This window comes from Rhea americana, unplaced genomic scaffold, assembly GCF_003343005.1.
Source record: "Rhea americana isolate MKP2758 unplaced genomic scaffold, rheAme1 scaffold_7, whole genome shotgun sequence".
Classification (NCBI taxonomy): domain Eukaryota; kingdom Metazoa; phylum Chordata; class Aves; order Rheiformes; family Rheidae; genus Rhea; species Rhea americana.
The window spans coordinates 10,232,124-10,259,961 of NW_028186867.1; the positions used below are offsets into that span (position 1 = coordinate 10,232,124).

Below are 27,838 nucleotides of genomic sequence, written 5' to 3' on the forward strand. Positions count from 1 at the left end.
TGGTAGACAGGGTTGCATCCAGGCGGGCCTTGAAGATCTCCAGAGAAGGAGATTCCACAACCTCTCTCAACAACCTGCTCCAGTGCTCTGTCACTCTCCCAGGGAAGAAATTCCCCCTCACGTTCAGGCAGAACTTCCTGTGCTTCAATTTCTGCTCATTGCCTCTGGTCCTGTCACATGGGAGAACTAAAAAGAGTTTGGCCCCATCCCCTTGACATCCTCCCTTCAGGTGCTTGTACACATTGATCAGATCCCCCCTCAGTCTTCTCTTCCCCAGGCTAAACAGGCCCAGCTCTCACAGCCGCTCCTCACAGGGCAGGTGCTCCAGCCCTCTSATCATCTTCGTAGCCCTACGCTGGACTCTCTCCAGTACCTCCATGTCTCTCTTGGAATGGGGAGCCCACARCTGCACACAGTACTCCAGATGAGGCCTCACCAGGGATGAGGAGAGGGGCAGGATCACCTCCCTCCACCTGCTGGCAACACTCTTCCTAACGCACCCCAGCAGACCATTGGCTTTCTTGGCCACAAGGCCACATTGCTGGCTCATGGGCAACTTGTCATCCACCAGCACTCCCAGGTCCTTCTCTGCAGAGMTGCTCTCCACAAGGTCAGCCCCCACCTTGGACTGGTGCCTAGGGTTATTTTTCCCGAGGTGCAGGACTCTGCACTTGCCCTTGTTGAAACTCACGAGGTTCCTCTCCGCCCAACTCTCCAGCCTGTCCAGGTCTCTCTGAATGGCAGCACAGCCCTCAGGTGTATCAGCCACTCCTCCCTGCTTGGTAGCATCGGCAAACTTGCTGAGGAGGCACTCTGTCCCCTCATCCAGGCCACTGATGAATAAGTTGAACAGGATGGGACCCAGTACTGAGCCCTGGGGGACGCCACTGGCCACAGGCCTCTGACTAGACTCTGTACCACTGATGACGACCCTCTGAGCTCTGCCTTTCAGCCAGTTCCCAATCCACCTCACTGCCCACTTGTCCACTTCTTACTCATAGGGATGCACCACTCTTGAGCTTGGAGGAAGTGATGTCTGAATACTAGCCAGCTCTCCTGGACCCCCCTTCCTTCTAGGACCTTAACTCATGAGACTCCACCAASTAGGTCTCTGAAGAGCCCRAAGTCCRCTCTCCTGAAGTCGAGGGTTGCAGTCCTGCTTGTTGCCTTAGTTCTTTCCTGCAGGATCCTGAACTCCACCATCTCATGGTCACTGCAGCCAAGGCTGCCCCCAACCTTCACATCCCTAACCAGTCCCTCTCTGTTGGTAAGGACAAGGTCCAGCAGGACACTCTTCCTCATAGGCTCCTCCACCATTTGCGACAAGAAGTTATCATCAATGCATTGCAGGAGCCTCCTGGACTGCTTGTGCCTTGCTGTGTAGTCCCTCCAGCAGATGTCAGGGTGGCTGAAGTCCCCCATGAGAACCAGGGCCTGTGATCGTGAGGCTACCTCCAGCTGTCTATAGAAGGCCTCATCAACTTTCTCTTCCTGGTCAGGTGGCCTGTAGTAGACACCCACAACAGTGTCCCCCATGTTAGYCTGCCCTTTGATCTTTAMCCACAAGCTCTCAACTGCCTCCTCCTCCTCCACCCCTATGCAGAGCTCGACGCATTACAGTTGCTCTCTCACATAAAGAGCAACTCCACCACCTCGCCTTCCTGGCCTGTCTTTCCTGCATGCACACCTATACATTCTCCAGAATGTACATGCACATCTCCACACACACATCTATACATTCTCCAGAAACCCATGGAACTACGTGACTCACAGCACATGTGCCAACCCACTGGGCAAAGCTGAGCAGTTGATTCCTCTGAAACATCCCCAAAACATGGGGACTATTGTGTAATTAATCACTCAGTAACTACTTACTAAATACTTACATAAAGCTTCCCAAAGGTGTCATCACATATGCCTAAACGGTCACTGTCTACACACAATGTGATCACAATTGGGATTTCTGGTTATAAAGCAATCTAGGCAGCAATAGGATGCCTGTGCAGCACCACTCATTTGGGGCTAACAGACTCTGTATCTAAGGGATTTCTGGCCAGGCCAGATTTCCATGAAGAGAAACACGTTATGTCTAGGAAAACCCAGATGTATGGCACCCTCAACCCATCTTCAAGAACCATCATTCRTATTTTATGTTCACACATTGTTTGAACATTTAAGGTTCAAATTTTGAGAGTTAAGATGCTGCATGTTTTCAGATGGATTAACTCAGCAACAGATCAATATGGCATAGGAAATGGCATACAGGGAAATAAAAAGCATGACTCAGAATGAAAAAGCAACCATTCAGTTTTGACAGGCTGAAAGCTTCTGAAAACTTCAATATGATTTACTCCTACTACAGAACTGTCATTAACTCTGTTCTGGGAGTTAAACCATTCTTTTCCTTCCCCTGGGAAGCCAAAAAAGCATACATGTACAAACTAGAAACCACAACAAGAAAAACTTGTTTCCTAAATTAAAATGAGATTAGTAATGGCAGAGGTATGGTCAAATGTTCCCTAGTTTAACATTCTAACACACTAGAAGAAAATTCAGCTAACAAAAGAAGCGGTGGTCAGAAGATGTGCTACCACCTCACAACCACAACACTGTTCTAAGAGCTGAAACTTTCAGATCCTCTTACAATTCTGGAAACAAGTGAAGTACCATAGAAGTTTGATTATTGATTGCACACATGCTGGTGGGYAGYGGTTGCTGATGTTCCTTACTGATTTGTACCTCAGCGACTGTGTTCAACAAGCTCAGTTGCTAAGTACAGATTCCTTCTAACTTGTCCACTTTGCAAACAACTCAGAATCATAGTTTCACCATGTTCCCACATGGGTGCAAACTAACAACAATCCAACAAGTCATAACACAACTCCATCAGATTTCTTATATTCAAATCTCTCACCAGTAATACCTCTACAGGTTGACTGTAGCGGCTGCACACCTAAATATGAGGGCTGCTTATTTACAAATTACTTTACTTAAATTTGTAATGGAAAAAAGATCTAGCCAAGCCTCTCTCTGAGGTGTCAGAGGAAACTTACATATTCGTGATGTTGATATATAAGGTCACGATGAATCTGTGGGCCACAATAGCACCATTTAAGTGAGACAAGCAAAAGAAAAAGATTTAATAATTTGAGAATAATATATTAAAATGATATACTGTCACAAGCAAAAAGAGCGTTTCTGTTGTTTACTGTTTGATGGATAGATAGTATGCTTTTGGAAAGCATCAGCAGAAAATGACAGAAAGCTGCATGAAAGCTAAGGAGATAACCTGAAAAGCAGCTATCTAGAGTAATTGCTTTTTAGAGAGGGACTAGTTGGAAGAAAGCCTTGCACTGTGAGCACAGAAACCACTTTCTCTTCACTTTCTGCCATTTTCAGGAAAACAAAACACAGTGCACTATAAACAAACAAAACTACACTATAGGTTTGCCAATATTCTGCCCCAACAAGAAGCAATTTACAGTATTTTAACTGTAGAGATTTATCAAAAATTTAAAAAGCTYATTTTTTATCCATAAAACAAATAAAATTTGGACTACACAGAAGGAATTGGGTTATTATATAAGATACTATTCTAAACTATGGGGTGGGGAAAAAAATCACACTTAAAAACAAGCAACTTTCTGAAATTCTGCTAGCAATATTTTAATGGCTTCTATGCATAGAAAGGTCTGTGAGCATTAACAATAATAGGACAAGTGAAGCTGCTAAAATACAAGGAAATATTTTGTATATTTKAAGAGACTAACTGGTCACCATAATAAAGGGCAACTCCTGCATATCTTATTCAAACATCAATGTTAGTTACTAATGAAAAGCACTGGCATGTCACTCAGCACAAGTAGAGACAAACTTGGCCAAGTCAAGAATACATAGAATAACAGGTTAGGAAGGACTTCCGGAGGTCATCTAGTTCAGCCTCCCACTCAAAGCTAGCTTCAGCAAGATGGCTTCAAAGTTATATACATAATTTCTCTCAGACAAAAGTCTTCCCTAGCTTTGACATTCTTGGTGACAAATTCATTTGAAAACCCAGTGTAACTCACTTTTTCTGTGTTAGTCCAAATCTCTATTGGTACCAAGTACCAATGGTACTGATGACTTTCAACTGTCTTCACTGGTTTAATCTACTCCTAAAAAATCCTATAAAGGAAATTCCTCACCCCTCCCAACAACAAACTCCAGTATGTAACTGAAATTATCATTAGAAATATCTCATCTACTTGTCTAATTTAACTTTCCCTTGCTTCAGCTCCAGTTCATTATATCCCGTCCTATCCACCACAGCCACAAACAACAGATTAGATCCTTTCTTTTTACAAGAACTTCTAACACACTTTTAGTTGTTGCAGTAGAGTTGGTATGGTATGAGCAGCTGTGTCAGAGGCAACTGCCTTTCCAAGCTAATTTACTCATGTGATATCCTCTGCAAGAGAACAACAGCCTGTTTCGGAGAAATCACGCAAGCATAGAAGACTAAGGCTGAACAACTATTAAAAGAACCCATATAGAGCAAAAGAAGCAGCCTTTCCCAACCCCAAGGGCCGGCCCACTGTCATGAGCAGTATCTCAAGCTGTAGGCCAAGACTGATCACAYATATTCTAGGAGCAACCAAGTTTTAGAATTGCATAAAATGCTGTGTTAATCTGGCTAGCACTTTATTGAAACTCAGGACAAAGGGACAGGGCAGTGCTGCAAAAGCCCCCTTCACTGTGATCCTTTTGAGTGAAACTCGTCAAAATTACCAGTGGCAGTGAGAAGTTCTGTTGCAACAGGCACGAGACAGATAAAATATTACTGGTAACTGCAGCCTGCCTACCTGAGCAGCTGAAATATGTGCTTCTTCCACTTGATTCATCTACACTTTCATAGACTGCCAAGGACTCACAATAATCATGCTAAATCTACACTCCTGATTGGCCACCATGAAATTCAACTCATATTTCTAATATCAGTAAGTCACATGTGAATTTGTCAACTTTGGAAATCAAATCTGAAGTGTATTTTAGATTAAAACTTCAGTAATACTCATGTGCTGTGCTGGTGTTAAAAAGGAAACTACTTCCTTTAAATTCAACTCCTAGAAATCTGCAACAGCATTTCTAAAGGAAACCAACACTTCCTTTCTATTCAAAAGAAAAGAAAAATAGACCTTGTTCACCTCACAAATTGACTGACATGAATTGTTATATGCACTTTCTACTTCACCATTCCATTCCTTCCTTTTCCCTTACTGCAACCCCACATTTCCCCAACTGTTGTCCATTTACTTTTTTTGGTTGATTAGTATTAATTCATATCATTGGTAAATTGGCACATAATGCTGACAATTAGAATGGGCAGCCAGAAGACTCTAACCAGCATTTATTCAGATAACTTCTTTTTGGATCAAAGTATAAATTAAGATGAGTTATGGTTGCAAAGCATTTAGATGCATCTCTCAGATTTCTATTCTATTTTTAAAGAAAAATAAGCATAATCATTGCCCCCAAAATAATCATTTCCTTTCCTCTCTGTCCCACTTCCTCCATGGTTCTATAGGGCTCTTCTCCTCCAAGAAGTAATATCCCTGTTTCTCACTGCAGAATTTCCCATCGTTGATGCCTTTTATTTTAGGCTAGGTTATGTTTTCCTATGCCTAAGTTAATTTAATTTGTTAAGTTTGGTATCGTTCAGCACTTAAAATTATTGTGGCAGAGTATCACAGAAGGGTAATTCTAATTTTACAAAAAAAGACAGAAGAGGAGGGAGATAACAGTTTTATTATACAGATCAGGCCATTTTCTTACCTCTCCAAAGGAGAGAAAAGGTCATTATTAACAGCAAGAAAGCAACAGTAACTCCAAAATTTGCTAAAGCGGTTGCTGCTAAAGCAGCTCCTCCTCATTGCCTAAGCATGAGTGAGTATTCATGCGTTCTAGCAAGCCTAGAAAGCTGGTTAACTAGCTCATGAGCTGCATTAGAGAAAAGGATGTTTTACACRGAAGAGAGGTGGCATACACTACTAGTTTCAGACTACTTTGGGAACCACAYCATTTACACAATCCTGCAGGGTTAAGCTGCCTCAGATTTTCAGGATACACCCTCTGTACCAGTTCTTATCGCTTCCAGTAGCCAAGTGCCTTCCATAAGTAATACAAGGCACTGTCAATTACTGTCACAGAATCACAGAAGGGTTGAGGTTGGAAGGGACCTCTGGAGATCATCTAGTCCAACCTCCCCGCTCAAGCAGGGTCACCTAGAGCATGGTAGACAGGATCACGTCCAGGAGGGTTTCGAGTATCTCCAGAGGAAACTCCACAACCTCTCTGGGCAACCTGGTCCAGTGCTYCRTCACTCTCACAAGAAAGAAAATCTTCCTTATATTCAAATGGAACTTTCTATGTTTCAGTTTGTGCCCACTGCCTCATCCTGTTGCTTGGCACCACTAAAAAGAGTCTGGCTMCATCCTCTTGACACCTTCCCTTACACATTGATAAGATCCCCTCTCAGTCTTCTCTTCCCCAGGCTAAACAGGCCCAGCTCTCACAGCCRYTCCTYAYAGGGYAGGTGCTCCAGCCCTCTGATCATCTTCATAGCCCTAATAACAGTCCATTGGCTGGACTCTCTCCAGTACCTCCATGTCTCTCTTGGAATGGGGAGCCCACAACTGCACACAGTACTCCAGATGAGGCCTCMCCAGGGATGAGGAGAGGGGCAGGATCACCTCCCTCCACCTGCTGGCAACACTCTTCCCAATGCACCCCAGCAGACCATTGGCTTTCTTGGCCACAAGGCCACATTGCTGGCTCATGGTCAACTTGTCCACCAGCACTCCCAGGTTCTTCTCTGCAGAGATGCTCTCCACAAGGTCAGCCCCTTGCCTGTAGTGGTGCATGGGGTTATTCCTCCCTAGGTGCAGGACTCTGCACTTGCCCTTGTTGAAMCTCACGAGGTTCCTCTCCGCCCACCTCTCCAGCCTGTCYAGCTCTCTCTGAATGGCAGCACAGCCCTCAGGTGTATCAGCCACTCCTCCCWGCTTGGCAGCATCGGCAAACTTGCTGAGGAAGCACTCTGTCCCCTCATCCAGGTCATTGATGAACAAACTGAACAAGACGGGACCCAGTACTGAGCCCTGGGGAACTCTGCTAGCTACAGGCCTYCAACTAGACTCTGTACCACTGATGATGACYCTCTGAGCTCTGCCTTTCAGCCAGTTCTTAATCCACCTCACTGCCCATTCATCTTGCCTGCACTTCCCTGAGCTTCTCTAGGAGKATGGTATGGGAGACAGTATCAAAAGCCTTGCTGAAGTCACGGTAGACAACATCCACTGCTCTCCCCTCCCCTACCCAGCCAGTCATTCCATCATTGGAATTCCATTCCATTTACCTTGCTCCATTCTATTTACCTTACTTACTAACTTCCAAGAGGATGACAGGAAGTTTGCTGTGCCAAAGAAGCAGTTCCTCAGCAGAATCCTCCTGGATCATTACGTACTCAGGTTCAGAGCACTAGTCATATTTAAGGCAAAGCATCAAGATCACAGTCTACATAGCACACAATATCTTTGATGTAATTTTTGTGATTGGTATAATAGGTACAGAGTGATATCTTGTACTAGCTGGATCTTAAGAGCAGTGCCCTTAGGATATACAGAAATACAGAATACTGTATTTCTGTAGCTCAGAAATGAGGTGAAGTCCYTCAACCCTGTGCAGGTTAGCAGTATTGGAAAGTGTGATCCAGACACAATGGATGATGTTAAGCATAAAGTTGTCATTTGCGTAAGAGTCTAGCCCTAGGAGGAATTCAAGAACCTCTTATGTTGTACTGACCAACTGTGAATCTGAAGTGACAAAAGAATGGCACTTCTCAGCGCAGATCCTTTAAAAGTGCTTTCTTACATACTTCAAAGTAATCTCCATTTTGATAAAATTGGATTTCCAAAATCTGTATTTCATTTATGAGTTAACCACATCCAAGCATATTTTTAACACCAGAAAGCAGCCTTACAACTCTTTTTCATGCTTCCCACAGAAAGGAGAGGTCTTCCCCAGGTATATTCAGGGTTTGCACTCCTTTCTTACAGCTCCAGCACTTCTGGACCTCATGCAGTATCTAGGAAGTGACAAAGATCCTGTCCTAATTTTGAAGATACTGTTCAAAGATAAGAGCTAATTCAATCAACCTTCTTAGAACAGAGTTAACTTTAAACACAAAAACATGTAATTGGTCATTTCATTCAAATAACCTTTCACAGGACAGATCATTGTTATTTATATAATCTGGTCACCAGACTAAGGTAGAATCATGCTCTTCCCAGGGAAGGTAGGATTCAGAGAATTTACCTTTGAACAGCATTTCAGCATATCCTTACACTTTGTAGAGCACTGATCTTTGGAGATAAATTTTTGCTCTTTAAACTAATGTCAAAGTCTCTGTYACCTTGAAGTGTCTAAACCCTGCCTTGCACAAGTATGTTTTCACAGACTGGGACCACACATAGTTACTAGAGAAAGATATGATCTACAGAAACACCACCGCAGACACCACTATTGTGCAAACAGTTCTACTTTTCAAACGACAATCATTCAAGACCTTTATGTAGAGATCTCTTAGTTCTGGAATTAAGACGAATCATCTGAATAGTGGCTTAGGTTTGTTGGAACAGGCACTATGCTTCTGTTTTTAAAAGCAAAATTTGCTTGGTTACCACTAGAAGCTAAGAATTTGGGGGTTTGCTTTTTTCTTTTAAAAATTGTAATAGTATTTTATTTTTGAGTGCTTTGTAAGAGTAGATTTACTTGCTATCCAAGACTGATAAATGCCTATAGGAGTCTAATACATACCATATAAATGTAGATAAATAAAAAAAGATAATGATCATAGTAGTGAAACCTCAGAGCCTCTCATGAATGGGAGCAAGTGCCTTATTTGCTTATAATTGAACCAGTCAATAATTTGAAATGAAAAAGTGATCAAAGAATTAAAAGATCATCCCATAAGGCTTACTAAATAAAATGATAACAAGTTTAGAGAATAAATTTATACACATGTATACACATATATGTATGTATGCATGTATGTATATATATACTTTATATACACAGTATGCTACATACATATATGTATATAGTCAGTTTCAAAGCTTTTCACATTAGTGTGGAAATGTCTTGAGTTTAAAACAGGGTACTGAAAGAACTCAAATCTATGTTAGTCTTATACTTAATATTTTATCATACGTATAAATTTTACTTGAAGGAATACCCTAATAGCAAACTGCTTAGATCACAGTTATGTAACTGCAATTCATGATTACTTAATATTTTACTGACATCTTGTTACACTGACTTTTATTTAACAAATTACCATCTTAATGTTCAACAGAAAGATCTGGAGGAAGATAAAAAGCATAACTTTTATACTACCATTAAGGAAGTACTTACTCAGAGCACTGAGATGGAAAAAAAACAAGTATCAAAAACAGACCTGTCTGACCAACAGAAATTTAAACATGCACTGACTGTCACCAAGTACCATACAGATCAGTACKGTCTCAACAGTGACCTTCTTTAGCAAGAAAAGAATCAGTAACACGAAGTTTAATCACAGAATGTATACGTATTAACCAAAATGTAAAAAAAAAAAAAAATCTACTTATGGGGTGATTTAAATACCCTTTATCGTCAGTCTTTGACACTTCTACCCTTCTGTTGTCCAATTAAGAGATCTGTACATTACCACAACCTCAAGAACCTGACATTTTTACTGGTGCTTACATTCACAAGACTAGCCTACTGACCAACTGCTACAGCAGAGACTGGACAACACAGCATCTGCTTCTCCTACAAATGTCCAGTGAAAAAATACTCAATAAGCCACAGAACTCATCTGCTTCTTCCCCAAAGATCTTTTTCATTCTTCTTTTATGCTTAAAGAAAGGTTGCATATTAGCTGTGCTACAACAGACGGTATTCCTGAAAATTCTCAGCTTGCTTTTCTTACCGGACTCAAATCACAGCTGAAGATAAGGTGCTCRGCAGAACTGTCAGAACAAAATATGTGACAATCTCATTTAAGACAGAATGTGTTTTAAAATTACTTTGGAGGACATGGTCAACTATTTTTCAGGAGACCTGGCCTTTATAAAACAAACATCCTACTTCTGGATACCATTATTGAACAAGCTTATTGGCTTTCCTGAAGGACAAACCCAGAACATTTTATTCACATTAAACAGTTCTGACCATCAGAAAAACAGAATTTTTGAAGATTCACATGGACTGCAATATGATTAACAAGCATATATAAAGGAAAAATATTATACATGACAGTTTCTTCATTATTTTATGAGACTGTTCATATTATTATAATAGATGCATTTCCCATTACTTGGCTAACTTGTTCACATTACTATATTTCTTAAATCATACTTATACAAGAAATATTGCACATTTCCTTCAAAGACTGTGAGAAACAAAATTCACTGAATGATGTTGATTGGCAGTTTGCCATTACCATCACCAAATCATCAGGGAAGACAGAAAGCAGCACCAGAAATAACATTCGCCAGCCTAATTTGTTGGCCATATGCTATAGGAAGAAAAACAAAACAAACAGAGCAAACAAAAAAACAACAACAACAACAACAAAAAAAAACCCAGAAAAATCCAGAAGGGTCTGCTTCTCCAAAAAACATGCACCAGATTAAAAAAAACAAAACAAAACAAAAAAAACCCCCAGTTTAACCTAAACCTTTCTTATCTTTTTTTTTTTTTTTTTTTTTTTTTTTTTTTTTTTTTTTTTTTTTTTTTTTTTTTTTTTTTTTTTTTTTAAAGGATTCCCTCCAAGTTAATTTTCAAGATCTACTAGCAGGTATTTATTCCTCACCAAGGCAATACCTTCTGGAGCAGAGCTAGTCACTATACAATTTACAGATGGCAGCAACACATAGCTGTACTATTCATTCCTATGTCATACACTCACATTCTGTTTTTACAGCCTTTTACTTACCTTTCCCATTTTGCCATGCAGTATACCAGGACAAACTGAGGAAAGTAGTGATGAATACTAACACGGTGGCCACAGTTCCATTTCGGAGCCTCATCTCATTTCAGCATCACACTTGTTTACGTTCTATTAGCGATTAGAAYCTGTTAGGCTTGCTGTAATGAAGTCAGCTGAAGTCCACCACTAGCAGCAGCAACACAAAATGTAGCTCTCACATATCAAATATATCATAAATCAATCCATTCCAAACTGTTGTTCAGCTTTCTTATCAGTTTCTGTACTTCYCTTTATTCTTCTAGTTCTGTTTAAAGGGAACAAAAATTTAACAGTTTAAGAAAAAATAGTATTTACAAGAGACCCTCATGTACCAAAATACAGCAGAGAGATGCTACTATATGCTCATTACTATGGCCTGCATGCACTGCCCCAGTCTCAGCTCAGGGAATAGCACTTGTTATACTAGTTTATCCTTTTCCATTAGAACTCGCTGTATCTGGAAGAACTGCATTTTACATGTGTTTGGTTATTAAAGGACAAACATATATACGACCTATATCACAATTCTATCATAAACTCCAGGCAAGATTAAGTTTACAYCAGCAGATATGAGAGAGTTCTCAGGAAGCAAGCAACTTAAGGCCCCAACTGTAAGTACTCAGTTTGACAAATTCCCTCTGGAATCACTGGGGGTTAGTGTAACTGTAGTACTGGAACTATCGCCAGTAAACTGAGACACCATGGCTTTAAACAGCACATATAAATCTACATCATTTCTCTTTCTCTGCTCAGTGCGAAAAATACTTGATCCATCCACAACCAATTCTTTTCCTAGTTAGCTTCATCTGAAGCAMAAATTATGGTCATGCAGAGAATCTCCACTCTATAACAGCTGGCAGCAATGCACAAAAAACATGGAAATACCAAGCTATGACCATACCACTCCTCTATCCTCACTGCAGATGCACAAGGATACAGCACAGAGGTTATTCAACAGGTTAGGTTTGCTCCAGATGAAGGTTTCAAATCCCAGCTACAAAATCCTCAACTGAACACAGCCAGCATCTAAACACAATATCCTAGCCAAGCAGGACAAAGAGAATATGAAGTAAATTATCTCATGCCCTGCTTTAAAAATTGGGAGAATTTGTTTTTGAAGAGTCAAATCTTCATTTACAGTGGTATAAACATTTGACGTTCTTTCAGGGTACTGCCAGTTTTCCCCCACAGTAAGTTCCATCTGATWCATGAATATTATCCAGCAATAAAGACTTCCCTTGACTTTTCCCCATCACAAGCAATCTCCATCAATCTTTTCCCTGGGTACATTTAGAACATCAGGGAAATTTTTCATTATTATTATTATACTAGTACCTAGAAATTCCAGTCAAATCTGAGCTACTGCAGCACACACAACCCTTACGAAAGAACTTGAAACAAGACAGGATGAACACGCAGGTGTGGTTAACAAAGGAACGGTAGAGATCAACTAAGTTACAGAACCACATGTTTTTTGTGTTCAAACTTTGCTCACAACTTCCAGGCTACAGAAAGCGGTTACCTTCTGACTATGATTACCTCACATACTGTGCTAGTAATGTGCTTTGCACGTTGAGGAATTTTATGCACAGACAGGACTTTGACTTTAAACATTAACTTGGAAATCACATACTGCTTATGAAGTACAGAACAAATGCATGTATGTAGGAAGTGGACAAAGTGGATAGTAAAATTCAGTAAGAAACAAAATAACGAGCAGGAACAGAAAGAACTATGAAAGGCTTTATGAAATAGGAAACTTGAATTCAACACAATGAAAGATAAAGATAGCTGAGAGATGTAAAGAAAACTAACATGGAGAGCACAGCATGCCATGAAATATTATCAGCACAAACACTTTGAATAGGAGATGGACATCACAGAAGTCAGAGGAGTAGGCAACAGCAATTAGGTCACACAACGAAAGTCTGAGTGAACTTTAATAACAAGGATAGAAAAGAATCCCAGAAGCCCAAAGTTTCATGTGGCTTGGCTGCAAGAACAATTCAGGTCATTCCCAGACTACTAGAATAAGTGACTAAGACACTGACAATGCCAATGACACTGACTGTTTAACAGGGCTAAAGTTGCTCTGAAGCAAGAATGCCTAATCTGTAGCCTGCCTTAACCACTATTTATTCTAGCTGCAGTCACATCCCTCCAGAACAACTCCAAGCGGACACAAAGGACCAGGATACAAGCTAGGTGGATTATCCCAGCAGGGGCAACACACCACTGGTCCAATATGCAACCAGACAAGGTAGCTAGAAAAGTAAAAATACCATCTGATAACACAAGGAAAGTGAACTGTATGCCTTGCCAGAAAGTCTGGGCACCATTTTTACATTTGCTGCCACAAAATCTAGAGGTTGTGATCGGGGCTTCTCACTGTGCTATTTAAAGCTACAGAAAAATATCACCTGAAAGAATTTTAAAATGGGGAGGAGAGGGGAAGAGAAAATAAGGAAAAAATCAATAGTAAAATGATTACATTACCTGTGAGTATGCATAAAACTGTGTTAAATTAAGAATTATCCTGGTTTTGAGTGGGCTGGTTCTACTTTTATCCTTATTCTCTGTATGCTTTATACAAGACCAGGGTTCTTCTGGTGTTGCCCCCTTCACCCACTCCTCTTAACACAGGCGTAAGCAGCTCAGCTATAGTTTAACAGTGCTTGGACGATTACTCAAGTATTTCACTACATCAGACTGCATACATCAAGGCCATACATGTACTAGAAGCATTTTAGCTTTTAAAAAATGATCTAGTTAAGCCAGCAAAAATCCACATGTAGATGCACATAAATTATTTAACTCCCAGGTGGTCACTTTAGATTTGTTCAATAATTTACGACACAAGCTAAGCTAATTTAACTGASGGGTAATTCTGTTTAAGCCTATGTTATGGCAGAGTAGAACTAGATACATGAMGCCTGTGAAATTTTCCAGCACTGACACAACTTAAACCTTGCCACTGCAAACAGGAATGACCCTGCTGGATGCTGAAGGCCATGGGAACCAGAGGTACTCAGCATCTCGCAGAAGCTGAGCAGCACCCTACTGAATCATGTCTTAAATAAACCATAAAGCTTCTGTATGTATCAAGACACTCCTGTAATACATACAAAGCAGAGTTTCAATTGCAAACCATAAAATCTGATACACTTCAATGCCCCTGCAAATGCTCAGCTGGCTTCCTTACACGCTTGCTGAAGGGTTTGGCTGTGCAGGTTCAAAGCCTGAAAAGTGTCAGACTTCTGAGAGGATCAGCCCATACCCATTCTGCAAAAGCACCTACGGTGGCATCAGTACTGTATTTAGAAGGTTGCTCTGTAAGGCGTACAAGAGCTGTACGTTATTAAAAGAAAACAAGAAGGAAAGGAGGTGGGAGAATTTCTAGGCAGAGCCTTTTTCACCCTATTTTCAACGAAACATTTCCTGCTACCCAGAGCTGAGGGCCCCAGCCTGGAAGCTGAACCCCCTCCCCAAGCCCGCTGGCTCCATCCTCCGTGCCGACACCGGCACCCTCTGTCGCCGGCGGCGAATGAAAACCCGTTTTCCTCCATCTCTGCCCAAAGGAGGTCACTGCCACCCCGCTCCGCAGGTGAGCGCCCAGCGGGAGACACGGGCCCGCCGCTTCGGCGGCCGCCTGGAGGTGCTGCCTCCCCCGGCTCCGGGGCCGGCGGAGCCCCCAGCACCGGGGCCGCCCGGACACCGCAACTTCAGCGTAACCCCGCGGCCGAGGCGGCAACGCCGCCTTCCGCTCCGCTCCGCGGCGCCCGCGCGCCGCCACCGGCGGCCGTTACCGGCAGGGCCGGCGGCCGTTACCGGCAGGGCCGGCGGCCGTTACCGGCAGGGCCGGCGGCTGACGCCCGGGCTCGCCGCCCGCCACCGCGCTGCCATTTCGCAGGCGAGTCCCCCCCTCAGCCCGCTGCGGAAACGGAGGCGGCCGCGGCGGTGCGTCCCGAGTTAGTCGGGATCTTCCTCGCCGTTTCCGCCGCCCCCCTCCTCCCCGTTAGTGAATGGTTACTCGGGGAGCGAGGATTCAGGCGGGCAGCAGCGGCGGGCGGGCGAGAGCTAACGGCGATGGAGGGGAGAGCGGCGGGTCCGGGAACCTGCGCGGCGCCCAACGCGCCTGGAAGGAGATTTTGGAAAGGGGGAAGGGAGGCGGGAGGAAGAGGGAAAGGAAGCTGCAAACTCTGCTAAAAAACCCTTCAGATTCCCAGCACCCCCGGAGCGGAGGGAGAAAGAGGAGGGGAGGAAAGAGAGAGAAGGGGCAGCCGCGGGAGGAGGGGGAGCATCTCCGCTCCGGACCTCCGCGGCGCCCTCCTCACGCTCCGCTAAGGGCCGCGGCCACCCCCAGCGCTGGGCGGAGGAAAGGGGTAGCAGCAAGTCCTGCGAAGGACCCGCAAGCTCTCGTTACACCACCACGCAGGTGCATGTGCGCGCAAAAGGGTGCATGCATACGGACCGCGGAGCAGGACGGCCCCTCGCCGCCCTCCCTCGCGCAACGCCGCAGGGTGCGAAGGGGAAGCGCCTCCACTGCAAAACCACACCGAAGGGTGCAGAAAAGCAGGGATGTCCGGTCCCAGCTTCCAAAAGACCAGRGGGCGGGGGGGCAAAGCGGGGGTGGAGGGGATGGTCCGCCGTAGCTACCCCTACCCGACTGCCGGCTCCAAGCTGAGCCCGAAACCGGCACCGGGGGCTCGGGGACCGCTGGGGGAACCGGGTCCCGGGCAGCGCCGCTGCCATCCTCACCTGTGCGCTGCGCTGCGCTCCGGCAGGGGGAGCCGCGGGGGCGCGCGGCGGCGGCGAGCGACTGTCTCGGCTCGCGCCGGGGCTCGCGCTCCCCTCTCCCTCCTTCCCCCGCCCGCCCTCGTCAGCGCCGCGCCGGGCTCGCGCAGCCGCCCCCCGCGCCCGGCTCCGTGGAGCCGCGCGGGGCCGCGCTCCGCCCCCACCGCGCCCCCCCCCGGCAGCCCCGCCGCGGAAGCCCCGCCCCCGGCCCAACGCCGTCCCCGCAGGCAGCCAATGGGAACGGGCGTCGCGCCGAGGTGCGCCGCTCATTGGCTGAGCTGCCTGTCGCTCCCTTCGGCCGCGGCTATAAAGGCCTCAGTCTCGCGAGGCCTCTCTCAGTTGTTGCGTTGCGGGCGCAGGCGGTGGGTGGAAGCTGCTGCCCACTTTTTTCCACATAAAGTCTGTCCGTGCTTGTTAAGCTGTACTTTTGGGTTTGTTTCTCTGGAGGAGGCCATAGAGGGGTTGGTAGCCTGAGCGCTTGCTTATGGGTTTCTCAGTGGGTAGCTGGAGGGGGTTCATTTCCGTGGTGGTGGTGGTAGAAGGTCTTCCCGTGTCATTTTTGGGCCAGGCCTCTGGCCTGGGGTGCGAGGGTACATTTGTACTCCCAAAGGGGAGTTGAGCTCAGCACACAAGTTCTTGCRCTGCCTGTCTGTGCCAAGCGCATAGCACGTGCCTGTGCCTTGTGTGATGYGCTTGTTCTCCAGTGACAAGCGGCCAGGCTCATGAATTTTACCCATRGGTGCATGCTGCGCTAGTTGTCTCCCAGAGCAAACTGCTTGATTTAGCAGGCAGCTCGTTGCTTCACACCGGTTAAATGGACCCTCTGTCCTTTGTACGAATCGCTGGTGTGGATGTGGGGAGAGCATTCATGTCGCAATGGCATGCACGCTGCCCAAGAAGCTGTTAAACAGGTACGGCTTTGGAGGTGTGAAAATAAGCTTGCTTTCCTCCAGAGGGTCGTTACTGCTGGACTGCATGACTAGTGAAAGGAGGTCAGTGGCAACKTTACTCTATGGGCTTATTATTTAGGCTTGCACTGTTTCAGTTCTCTAAGGAGTTCCTTATCTTCACTGATTCAAGTGTCCACAAAGTTACATAGAGCRGCATGTTTTCAGGTTCTGCAGGCTCCTGTTAAATAGCACCTCCAGGTCAGGGTGAGATGCTCTCTGTCTTGCAAAAAAACATGTTTTTCCTGTGCAGTGTTAACTGATTAAGTGTTCAGTCTTCCCCCTTCTCTTTTTTTTCCCCCCTTGCCTTCCATCTGATTTAGGAAAAGTCTATAGCAGACATCTTTGCTCTTAGTTACGGCTGTTACCTTGGGTATAGTGGGATAGTTCCCCACCAGAACTTTATAAACAGTGCTAGAATCTTCTTTATTATTCTAATAGTGACATTTAACAAATTTCCTTAGTTTTTTTTCTTTTGACCAAAGCTTAAACATATTATAATATTCTTTCGTATTCAGGCAACTGCTCAGCAGTCCTCAGTGATTTTGCAGGCTATCTCAAAGCTTGAGAAGAGGGGCTTGTGGCAATTCAGGCTGAGCATGCAAATGGACTCAGAAATTTGTAAGGTCTTGACACCCAGACTGTCCTATGATTTTGTTTGTTAAATGAGTGGTGAGAATTTATTGTGCAAATGTGTGATTCATTTCTCCTTTTTGTAATGAAAATGAATGAAGTAGAATTTTTGAAAAACAAGCTCAGCACAATAACTTTTGAACAAAAAGTGGTGTAGGCACATACACATGTGCACCTTCTATAGAACTCCTGTAGAGATCTCATCAAGCTAAGAACATCAGAGCCACAATTGTTTGTCTTCCATAGATTAGTGTTTTTTAGGGATATGGGTTTTTTGCACTTCTGTGTTGGAAAAAAATAGTGATAGATGTTTTTGCATAAAAGGAGAGATTAGTCTGAAGAAATGAATGTACTGAGATGAACTTAATGACAATTAGTTATTTCAAGATGACTATCCTTCCTGCTTCTTTCGGTGATGAAAAATTTGCATTAGGAATTTTTACTAAGTGGATCTTGACAGTATCCAATTAACTATTAACTTCCACAAACAAAAAGTGGTAATGTGGTTATTTCTTAGTTGTTCTGACTTCTTCCCCTGATGTTAGTTTCATGAGAAGGAAGGCAAAGTTCAGGATAGAAAAAAATTTCAACATTAYCCTCACCTGACTTCAATAATAATCAAATGTCTCTTGGCCTATTTCACCATTTGATGCATAGAAAAATTGCATGGAGAAGGAAAATGTGCAGCTTCCAGAGAAGMGTTTGGACAGTTTGGCTGACCCATTAAAATGTTGCTTACTTCTTGTGRGGGTGACAGCTCACCTTTAGGCCTGACCAGTATTTAATTTCAGCAGATCTCCACGTTCTTTCTTTCTGTCTAGCTGGTCTTTCATCTTGAATCCACTGGTGTTGAACTGGAGTATCAATTTGAAATGCAGTTTGAGAAATTTAAGCACTTCCGAACACTTCGTATTTAAATGYGCCTTAATAGGTAAATAGGTGTAAATATTGTAGCAGGCATAGTGAGAGGGATTTGGGGGAAGAAACTATCCTGAAAAGGAGAAGCTTAAACCCTTAGTGTTTCAGCTTTGCCCTGGTGAAAAGAAGACCAAGGAGCCTGCTATTCTGTACCAGCAGAAGAGAAGTGTATAATCATATTTTAGCACAGGGAAGATTTCATACTGTGAACTTTTTACTAAGGTATTACCTGAATGCCAGAATGATGACAAAAATGGTAAAAGATGCTGTAATACTTTCATATGTGTTGCAGTGACTGCTTCAGGTACACCTGGTCAGTTTAGTATTACAAGGCTGCAAGGTTATCACCATTCATTGAATTTGGAGCTTTCTATCCAAACAATTTTCTTGGTTCTTCTAGAAGCATGAAAGTATCGTTTTGTCATTATTTCACACTGCTAATCCTCTGGTTTTCCTGAACATTTAGAAAGATGCAAAAAAGTTGAAGACCCTGGCAGTGGGCACTGAAAGTCTTAACAGTTGCTCAGGTGAAAAATGACAATCTGAAGATTGTCTACTGACTGACAACTGCATCCTGTCTCAGAAAAAATTTATTCACAGGCTGACACTAACCTAGTTTAACTGAGCAAAAACAATGTCACTGTCAGTGCTTCCTCCTGCATTTCACCCCAGTTGTACCTCTTTCAACTGTAAGCCCTTCATGACTTAAATCTTTTTTTGCCATGTGCTAATAGAGTACCTTGATTAATGAAATTGTATTTCAGCTGTTGCTTTGCTGCATTTCGATATTCATGGTAAAAACAGAGGGGCACAAATGTACCCAGTGTGTATCAGGGAAGGATTGGCAATGATTGCCCATTGCACCTGAAAAACATATATGCCCCAGTCTAGCTTCTGTGTAAAGTTGCGTGCAGTCCTTACAGCACTGGGCTAGCAACAGGGAGAGAAAAAAGCAACCACTCTTTCAACTAGCTTCTTAAAGTAAAGCTGAGCTTAAAATCATGGGTGCTAACCTAGCACTGGAACAGACTAGGAGATGAGCTGATGGAAAACGGAAGGGAGGCTTTAAAATCCTCTCAGGATGACTAGGTAAACTGATGCCTGTGTAACAATACAGAAGGATTTCCCATCTCACAGACAGGTTTGATGCTCAAATTCAGAACTCATTATGTTTTTATAGACATAAACTGAAACAAAGGAATGTTTCAACAACAGCTAGTTTGCAAAGACAGGTTTTGTTTTGTAGTACTGTAATCTTCTTGTATACATGAAGCTGCTAGATGTAGAGTTATGTATTAACGTGTGGCTTGTGTACCATCCATTGCAGTGCGCTAGTACTCAACAAAGTACTCAACAAAGGCATGTAGAAAACTGCATTAAGATATGACTGTACCTACAAATGCTTAGTAACCAAGAAATTGCTACATTTAAACAATATTTATTTTGCCCTTTCTGTGAACACATTATGAAATAATCTTCTGTTACATGCTGTAATACTGCTTCTCCGCACAGACCTGCATCGTTGGCCTTTACAAAGCCCTGGGCACCCTGTGTGCATGTGACTGCTGTCTCTGCCCTGTGCCACTCCACATGAACCTGCTTGTTCTAAGCTTAACCGTGAATATCGTATTCCCCGTGCCTTTCTTTCAGCTCTGCAGCAGGACCAGGGGCAACCTGACATAAATCCTGAGTAYGTGAAATCAGCTTGGGGAGGATGAGACCTATCGTTTGAACACAAGGTACTTACCAAACTGATTTTGGAAGCAGCTGATTTGGAGCAGGGGAGGGAAGAGGAAAGGAATGAGAGGATGGTATCTTCAGACCGTCTTGCTCAAATTATCTGTAGTATGTAACATTAACCTTAACTTGTATTCCCCTGAGACACAGCAGGTGTCAAGACAATCCCCATACAYGTTTGAACTCTGGAGCACTGAAAATAATTATCAGAGCTGCTCTCCATTTAAACTAGCAGAGCTCTTGCTGTGTTGTAAGGAAAAGATCTCATTCTTTGCCCTATCACAGCAGGAATTCAGGCTATATTAAGTCATTTTGACTGCCCTTAAAGGCTTTAGTGATGTCTCTTTTATTTGAGAAGATCTTTTTTCTTCCAATTTAGAACCCCATCTCCTCCCCACAAAGCAAACCTGTAGTTATCTAAGTGGCTGTGGGAGCATGGTATATGGCTAGGACAACATAGATAGGACAGGAGCATCCTTCATAGCATTTAAAAATAACGAGTGCAATTTCCTGCATTCTAGGACGTTTTACACCAAGGTTTTAAGAAAAAGACAAAAGCACTTCAATCGAACAGGAACCCTACCAGTATATCTGTATGTAAATATGGAATAACATCTAAGTAGCAATGAGATAGGCGTTATTGCAGCACCAAAGGACAACAAAAATGACAGTAATAACTTAAGAGCTTTGGAACTATCGGGCAACTCCGTCCCCATCCCCTATGAAGAACACTGAAGACAGGTATTTTGAATAAAGTGATGTATTCCTTTCKTCATGGATTCAGATGGAACATAAGATTCCCATCTCCGCATGCAAACTAGATATGCAGTTTTCTCTCAGTTGCATGCAAATCACTTTGCTAGCATACAAAGGGAAACAGTTAAAGAGCAATATGTTGATACTATATTTTATACTGAAAAAGTACTTTTCAGAATGACAGTTCTGTGTGATACCACATGCTGTACAACCGTGTGGGCAAATGTTAATTTCGCCCACTGAACACACAGGTAATTATAGTAAACGGGACAGGGATCAGGAGCAGACACCAGCCAAAGCCGTAAGTGTTACTGGCAACCAGAGTGTAGAATCATAGAATCAGTAAGGTTGGAAGGGACCTCTGGAGATCATCTAGTCCAACCTCCCTGCTCAGCAGGGTCAAAAGAGACCCACCACCCCACAAAGAAACCTGTCAGGAGTGGGATTCGAACTCACCTTTCCCAGGGRGACTGCAACTTTGATGCAGTGCCTTCARCCACTCAGCCATCCTGGCCCAAATTAATAAACTGTTTCTGAAGTTGGTAACATGCCAGAGATGACAAGTTTGATAACTACAATAGCTGTATCACTAATACCTTTCATGTCATGCACACTGTTAYTCCTTTCCTGAGAGAAACAAAGCTGTAACAAATTACAATGCTGACGTGTACAGAGTTCTTTGTTTTTTAGGGCAATTACACCCAGAATTACAGCATATATGCATGAACATGTTCAAAGCCAAGCCTCAGGATGATTCATCCCAAGACAAGCATGCATATGGATAATTAAACCTTAAAACTACCAACAGGCAAATTTTATTCATGAGTGCCAGTGTCAAATGGGGGGAGGGGGGGAAGCAAGGATGCTGTGAAGAGCATCACCTGTAGCACAGGTGAGCGGGCTCGTGTGAAAAGCAATCGCTTCATCTCTCGGACAGGGCAGGCCGCACCATGGCCCTGCCTCTTCCCGATGCGTTGAGGAGAGGCTCCCAACTGCAGGAGGGTGAGCCCAGCGCTGGCCTTGCTCCCCTGTGCCCATGGGGACTGGCACGGTAAGTGGTTCTTCAGAGGAAACATCCCATCCTTGCCTACGCAGCACGTACCTGCAGCCTGTCCCTTAAGCTCAGCTCGTTCCTGCACTCTCCCTAGTTCATCAAAACCTGCTTATATTTTTAAATCAAGCCAATACTTCTATCTGCTGCTAATTACAGCCCAGCAATACTAACTTTGTGTATAAACATGGCCATCATCCAAGTATTGTTTTACATAACCAGAATGCTGGGGTTGTTAGCATTTGCATAATGTTTAATTATTTAGTTAGAACATAAAAAATTGTCCTCTGCTCRAAAACATTTTCATAAAATGTCTCAATAATTAAACACCACTACATCTATTAACAGCAGGGAAGATTCATAAAATATATTAGTCAGAAGCAAACAAGTAACTACAACTAGCTACAGTAATCAAAATATGCTGCTGTAATGTAGGTCCCCAAGCATGGCGAATACCAGCATAAAACTCCTACATGCAACTGAGTAAACTAGAATTAAAGAGACACAACAGTTTTGCTACTGTATCTTGGTGAGAATGGGGAGACAGTATTCAATTGCCTAAGTCATACATTAATCAATATGTATCATTTTGAAAAGTCTGGTTCAATTGAAGAGTCTGTTGAAATGAGCCCTGCATTTAAGGAAGGTGAAATTTGGGGCCAGCCAAAGGCCTCTCTGTGTAATGGAGTACCCCAGGGAGGGAGTCTGTGAGTTGAACCTCTGCCCTCAGTTATTYTAGTGTATAAATAGAAAAAAGTTCACCAACATGGAGGGTCAGAATCTGGACTGAAGTTTCTAAATGTGTTAGGGCTGTCCTCAGCACTAGCCAGGACCTGGAGGTTTTGCTGAGCAAGTAAAACTCACAAGCTGCAGAGGAAAAGGACTCTGGTTGTCAAGTAACATACTGTGATTTGATCAAAACAGTTAATGTGCACTAAGGTAAAAGCTCCAAGTTCCTTGAAGGGAAGCACCTGGAGTACCTATGTACAGGACCAGAAATTGCTAGCTTTTAAAGGAGTCATCACCCACTGCTCTAGGAGGAAGAATGTCTTAAGTGCTGGAAGCAAGCTTYCTACTCTAAAATCAATATTTTAATAAGTTGAACTTTTAACCTACATATAAGGGAAACATAACAATTATTTGAAGGTTATTTTATTTAGGCAAGATGGCCTCTTAAATTCAWCTTTGTTCTTTAGTTGTATTACAGCAGTGTTATGCAGGAGATGATTAATCCTGTGTCCTACCCTCTTACCTGATGCTTTCAAACAAGGATTCTAGCTTACTCAAGCCAAATTCTGTGACATGCGTATAGTTAAGAGATGCCTTTTTTGTCCATTAATCTACATAAAAGCAGCCAGGAAACCACCTCTTCTCTTCCGCTGTCCTTGGTGTAACTTCTAAGCATTAGTGTGAGCGTTACAGTTTTGCCAGCAGTTGTACCACACAGGAACTGGTAAGCAGATTTGAGAAGCTATATCTGTGCAACAGGGAGAGCCTGAAGGGAGAACCAGCACAAGTTTATCTTTTCAAATAACCACCCTCTTCTTTTCACCAAATCAAAATGTAAGCCCACATAAATGAACTCTCAAGGGGGATGCTGCCATTTTCCTAAGCCAAAACAACACCCTCCCTTCACTCCTGCCTTGGTGAGGTAGGTCARAGTAAAATCTGCCTACCCTGATCTCCAGGTCACAATCACAAGGTAAGAGAAATTACATCCTCACGTTAWTCGAGGCGTCTAAAGGGAAAATGTGGTGTGAAAAGAGAAATCAAAGGCTCAGTGTCTCTGTAGAGAGCAGCTGACAGCAAGATCCACCATCAAAAGTGACTTACAACGCACTGCCCCAGGCAGTTAGTGCCCTGCTCTCATCTGATGGAGGRGATTCAGTAGCTGAATCTGATTTTAAAGGCTGCTACTGATTGGCATCAGCCCACCAGGTAAACAAGCAGAAAATTGCCGAGGAGGAAGAGGAAGCAGCAAAGAAACAGAGCACGAAGAACCCCCCGCCGAGCCAGATGGGTGGCTATGTTATCCCTGGCTGTACCTTCTTTCCTGGCGTTGCTTTTCTTTCTCCCTTCTGAGGTTATAGCAGCATAGCGTGTGTACCTGTGTACCAGGTTACCTTGCCGCGCACCGTTGCGCGCRCATTCCTATATGATGGTTTATGCCTTGAGCTTTTATCCTAGCTTTATGGTGGCCGCAGGAGGCCTGATGCCTCRTGGCCCAGCACCAAGGCCGCCAGCCTCTGCTCAGGCTGCGTCGCATCATCTGGTTTTCATAGTGCGCAGGCAGGATGTGGCATTAGTTGCCCCGAGGGTTTCTGAGCTGGTCCTGGGAGCACTAGAAGCTGGATTTACTGCATTGTTGAACCACCCAAAGCCTGAGGGTCTGGAAGAGCGTACRGTGAGTTTTGAACTGCCAACAGGCCTTCAACAACTTGCAGGGTGAAGGGAACGACTTGTAAGGTACTAGCGCAGAAGCAGGCGTTGTGCTCCCTTGCAGTCCTCTCGGGTTGGTTATACTTTGTCCTCWGGGATTAGCAAGGACACCTGGCCACTGCTAGGGAGCTGCAGCTTGGCTCCTCTTACTTGGGAGTCTACATATGTTGTTCAAAATAACGACACAAACCAAACAAATGACTTCATGAAGCAAAATATAGTCACTTCTGTAAACTTAGGGCAAATATTGTAAGATGACACAAAGTAGTATAAAAGGGTTAACAAATTCAACCCCTTTTTAAAGGAGTAGCCAAACTGGGGAGATGTATTTTACGTCTGGACATGCTCTGGGCCTTTTTCTTCTATTTGTCTGCAGGCAACGTGCCCATCAAAATTATCTCCTGTGCTGAGCACAAAGAGGAAGAGCCAAAAACTTATTAAGGGGTTTCTGTTATTTCTGCTGAGAAAGGTGGCTTTTGTTTTCCAGAACTGTTATTAACTGAATTCTCCTCTTGTTATAACTCTGGGTATTTTCCTCTGCATTTTCCAGATAGCTCCAGTTGGTTGTTTGATGTAGGCAATGGTTTTGAGGGATTTACTGATAGTCTCATTAAACAGGAGAGGAAAAAGGAATAAAGTGGAGATGGGATTTCTTTGGGAGACACATTGACCAGGGCATGAGTTGGGTCAAACTTGACTCTCCAGTTCAGTGACTTCCGGTTTATGATACAGTGTTGAAATTGTTACAGCACCTTGGTCACTCATGGAAACAGTCTTGGGACTTGAATTGGAATCGCTACACAGGTAAATACTGCAGCCTCATCTCAGAGCAGCCCGATACCAGCCGCTTGTTCAGGAGGGCGACACATTGGCGTGAGGAGGGTCACGCTGGATTCCTCTCCCTCGTCTCCGTCTCTGATCTGGTTATGCTGTTCCTCGTGCTGACCCAAGGGGAGAACCTGCAGCCCATTCGAGCTGATGGCACGGACAATAGATGACCACATGGCAGTCATGCTCGTAATCATCGTGGGACCAGTTGGGGCAGAACGGCCTTTTCTCATAGACAGTGATAGGAGATTTATGGTCTTTTTCTTTGGGTGGGCAGTGGTGCTTTTCCTTCTGTTGGCATGTTTCTCTGAGCTTACCTTTCAAAGGCCAAATAATACATGTTACTTCCAAACTTCAGAAATCAGACCATATCTGGGAAGAATGGGGACTACTTACTAGAGTGAATTAGGAGGCACTCAGATGCCATGGTACCTGTTTCGGCAGTCTTGAAGAAGACAGGACCTGATTCAGTGGGATTATTAACCAGCAGCATGTATTGTTTTATTTCAAACAATAAAGCCTCACAAGCTAAAAGCTTAAACCTGTCTTGTCTGTATGCGTAACAGTTCTTAAGAGAGACGTTTGGCATCCTGAAGAGAGCAGATGATGGTTCGTTTTTTGAATGACCTCCATTTGAGCGGCCTTAGGTGAGTTAGGAAGGTTTTCTCCAGGGTATAGAGCCAATGTACACAGAGAACCAGAATGTGCGGGTGAAACCAAGGCAGAAAGATGCTGCAGAGGAAGAAGATCTGAATGGATGGGGTGACTGCATGTCACGTTGCTATCCAGCTTCAAAGAGTAACAGGATACAGAAAATTATCTGGGAGTAATAATCCACAAAAATTGTCAAATGGTGTTGTTTTTTTTTGCAAGGTCGGACGTTAAAAGATCTCCAGCAATAAAATCTCAACAGTTCCTGTGAATTGCTGAATGGCTGGGTGAACGTCAGGAATATTCGAGCAAAGGTGAAGTTCACCCGCGGACGCAGGCACAGCCTGACACTGAAGCCAGTTCACAGTGAAGTGCCTTCTCTTGTGAGAGTTAATCCTGTGCAGCAGCCCTGCTAGATCACCCAGGGTTACATTTCACCCTTGGGTTTTATGAGATATACAGCTTGGCCCARTGTTTACGTGGCTGCTGTTGGGTGGGTTTGTTTGTTTCTTACTTTGTAAGAGTACAAAGTTATCTTCTAACCGCAGGCAGAATCCTGTAGTTAAACCTTTGTTACCTACAGTAGAGTGCTCATCAAGTATACAAAGCAAACATTTTGGCAGGTTTATTATACTCCTCTAGACTAAGTGGGCATTAATGGCATTGCAAAATTAGAGCAAGCTGCTTGCTGAACTGCTCTTGGATATTTTCACTGACAACAAGATTCTATATTCCTCTGCATCTTTAAAAAATGCAATAGATTTAGTAAACATTTTACTGTCAAAAGCATTACAGGGCAAAACGCCATACCAAAGTAAAGGCAAGAGGGATGCTTTGGCCTTAAAATTGATGTACTCTGCTATACAACAATAAAAATCATTTTATTGTGATTTTTTCATAGAAGTACTAGACATTGGGAGGTAGCTGGTTCTAATAATCAAAATAGTAAAGCGCTTACTACAAAAATCTAAAYGTTTTGCACTGAAAGACACATGATACGTAATGCCATTTGCATTGTGTGCAGTACCGTACCGCTGGGAAGGGCAGCCGGTTCCAAAATGTCACCTTGCTCATTAAACAGGAAGGAAAGATGTATCAYGCAGCACTTCTGGGAGAAGAATTGTTCTATCTTTCAAGTCTATTTTCTTGCTGTTCCTTGACTGTAATTCAAACTCTGTTAGTTTATGTGCATGAGTCATGAACAACGAGTGAGTTTTTAAATTTTATTCCAGTGTTAGGTGCTATATACCTGCAATATATATTTCGGCTGCCTGAGCAAATAGATCAGTCTGAGTCAGTGGTATTGCTTCTCAGCTGGAAAAATGCAATGACATCCTTGGAAAGCTGATCCGATCAGAAAGGCTTTTCCAGTGGCATAAAATGTGAAACATAAATCACCGTTCATACACAGACGGCAATCTCCTTGTATTTGCATCTTTCCATTGCCACAAGCCAACCATGCGACCAAGGAAAAACACACCGGCTCCGCAGCTACTCTCTGCCCGTGAGCTGACAACGCAGCCCTCCAGCAGTAGCTCACACGGTCCTTTGCCTTGAAATGAAGCAAGCTGAGTACAGTGATGCCGTAAGAAAATAAAAATCCCCTAAGTAGGTCAAATCAAGGAGCCAGATAGATAGCCAACTATCTTCTTTTTTGGCAATTGCCAGTAGCAGATGCGTGTGGCAGGAGTATGACCACCACCAGCACCCAGCTTCGCCGCCCGCCAAGGCCTCTCACGAGCTTCAGCCGACATCTCCRGCGCAGAGGCCCTGGCTTTTGTGTTGAACAGCACTTGATGGTTTTTATCTTCCACCGATTTGTGCAACAGCTTTTTGAAGCCATCTAAACCTTTGGCGCCTACAACATCCTGCGGCAATCGGTTCCTGTTCAGTTATGCACTGGGTGGGAAGAAAAATACAACATATTACCACTTAYGGGAAGCATAAGCTGGTCCTATTTTGAGATAGATACTTAAATGCCTTTGTAATTACGGCATGATCTTCAAGGCTGGCGTGCATTTCGYCTGGGACCGA

At 43.6% G+C, this 27,838-nt stretch overlaps 1 protein-coding gene across 1 annotated transcript in view; it reads right to left on the reverse strand.

Annotated features, from left to right (window-relative positions):
* The window catches only part of MGAT4A (alpha-1,3-mannosyl-glycoprotein 4-beta-N-acetylglucosaminyltransferase A), an 80,235-nt gene extending 64,303 nt beyond the window's left edge, over positions 1-15,932 (reverse strand). The window contains exons 1-2 of the mRNA XM_085321546.1: positions 15,809-15,932; positions 11,018-11,315 (exon numbers count right to left, since the gene is read on the reverse strand). Of these exons, the coding sequence (XP_085177672.1) occupies positions 11,018-11,111 (94 nt within the window). The 5' untranslated portion in view covers positions 11,112-11,315; positions 15,809-15,932. The remainder of the gene's footprint in view (positions 1-11,017; positions 11,316-15,808) is intronic.
* Between the last annotated feature and the right edge of the window lie 11,906 nt (positions 15,933-27,838).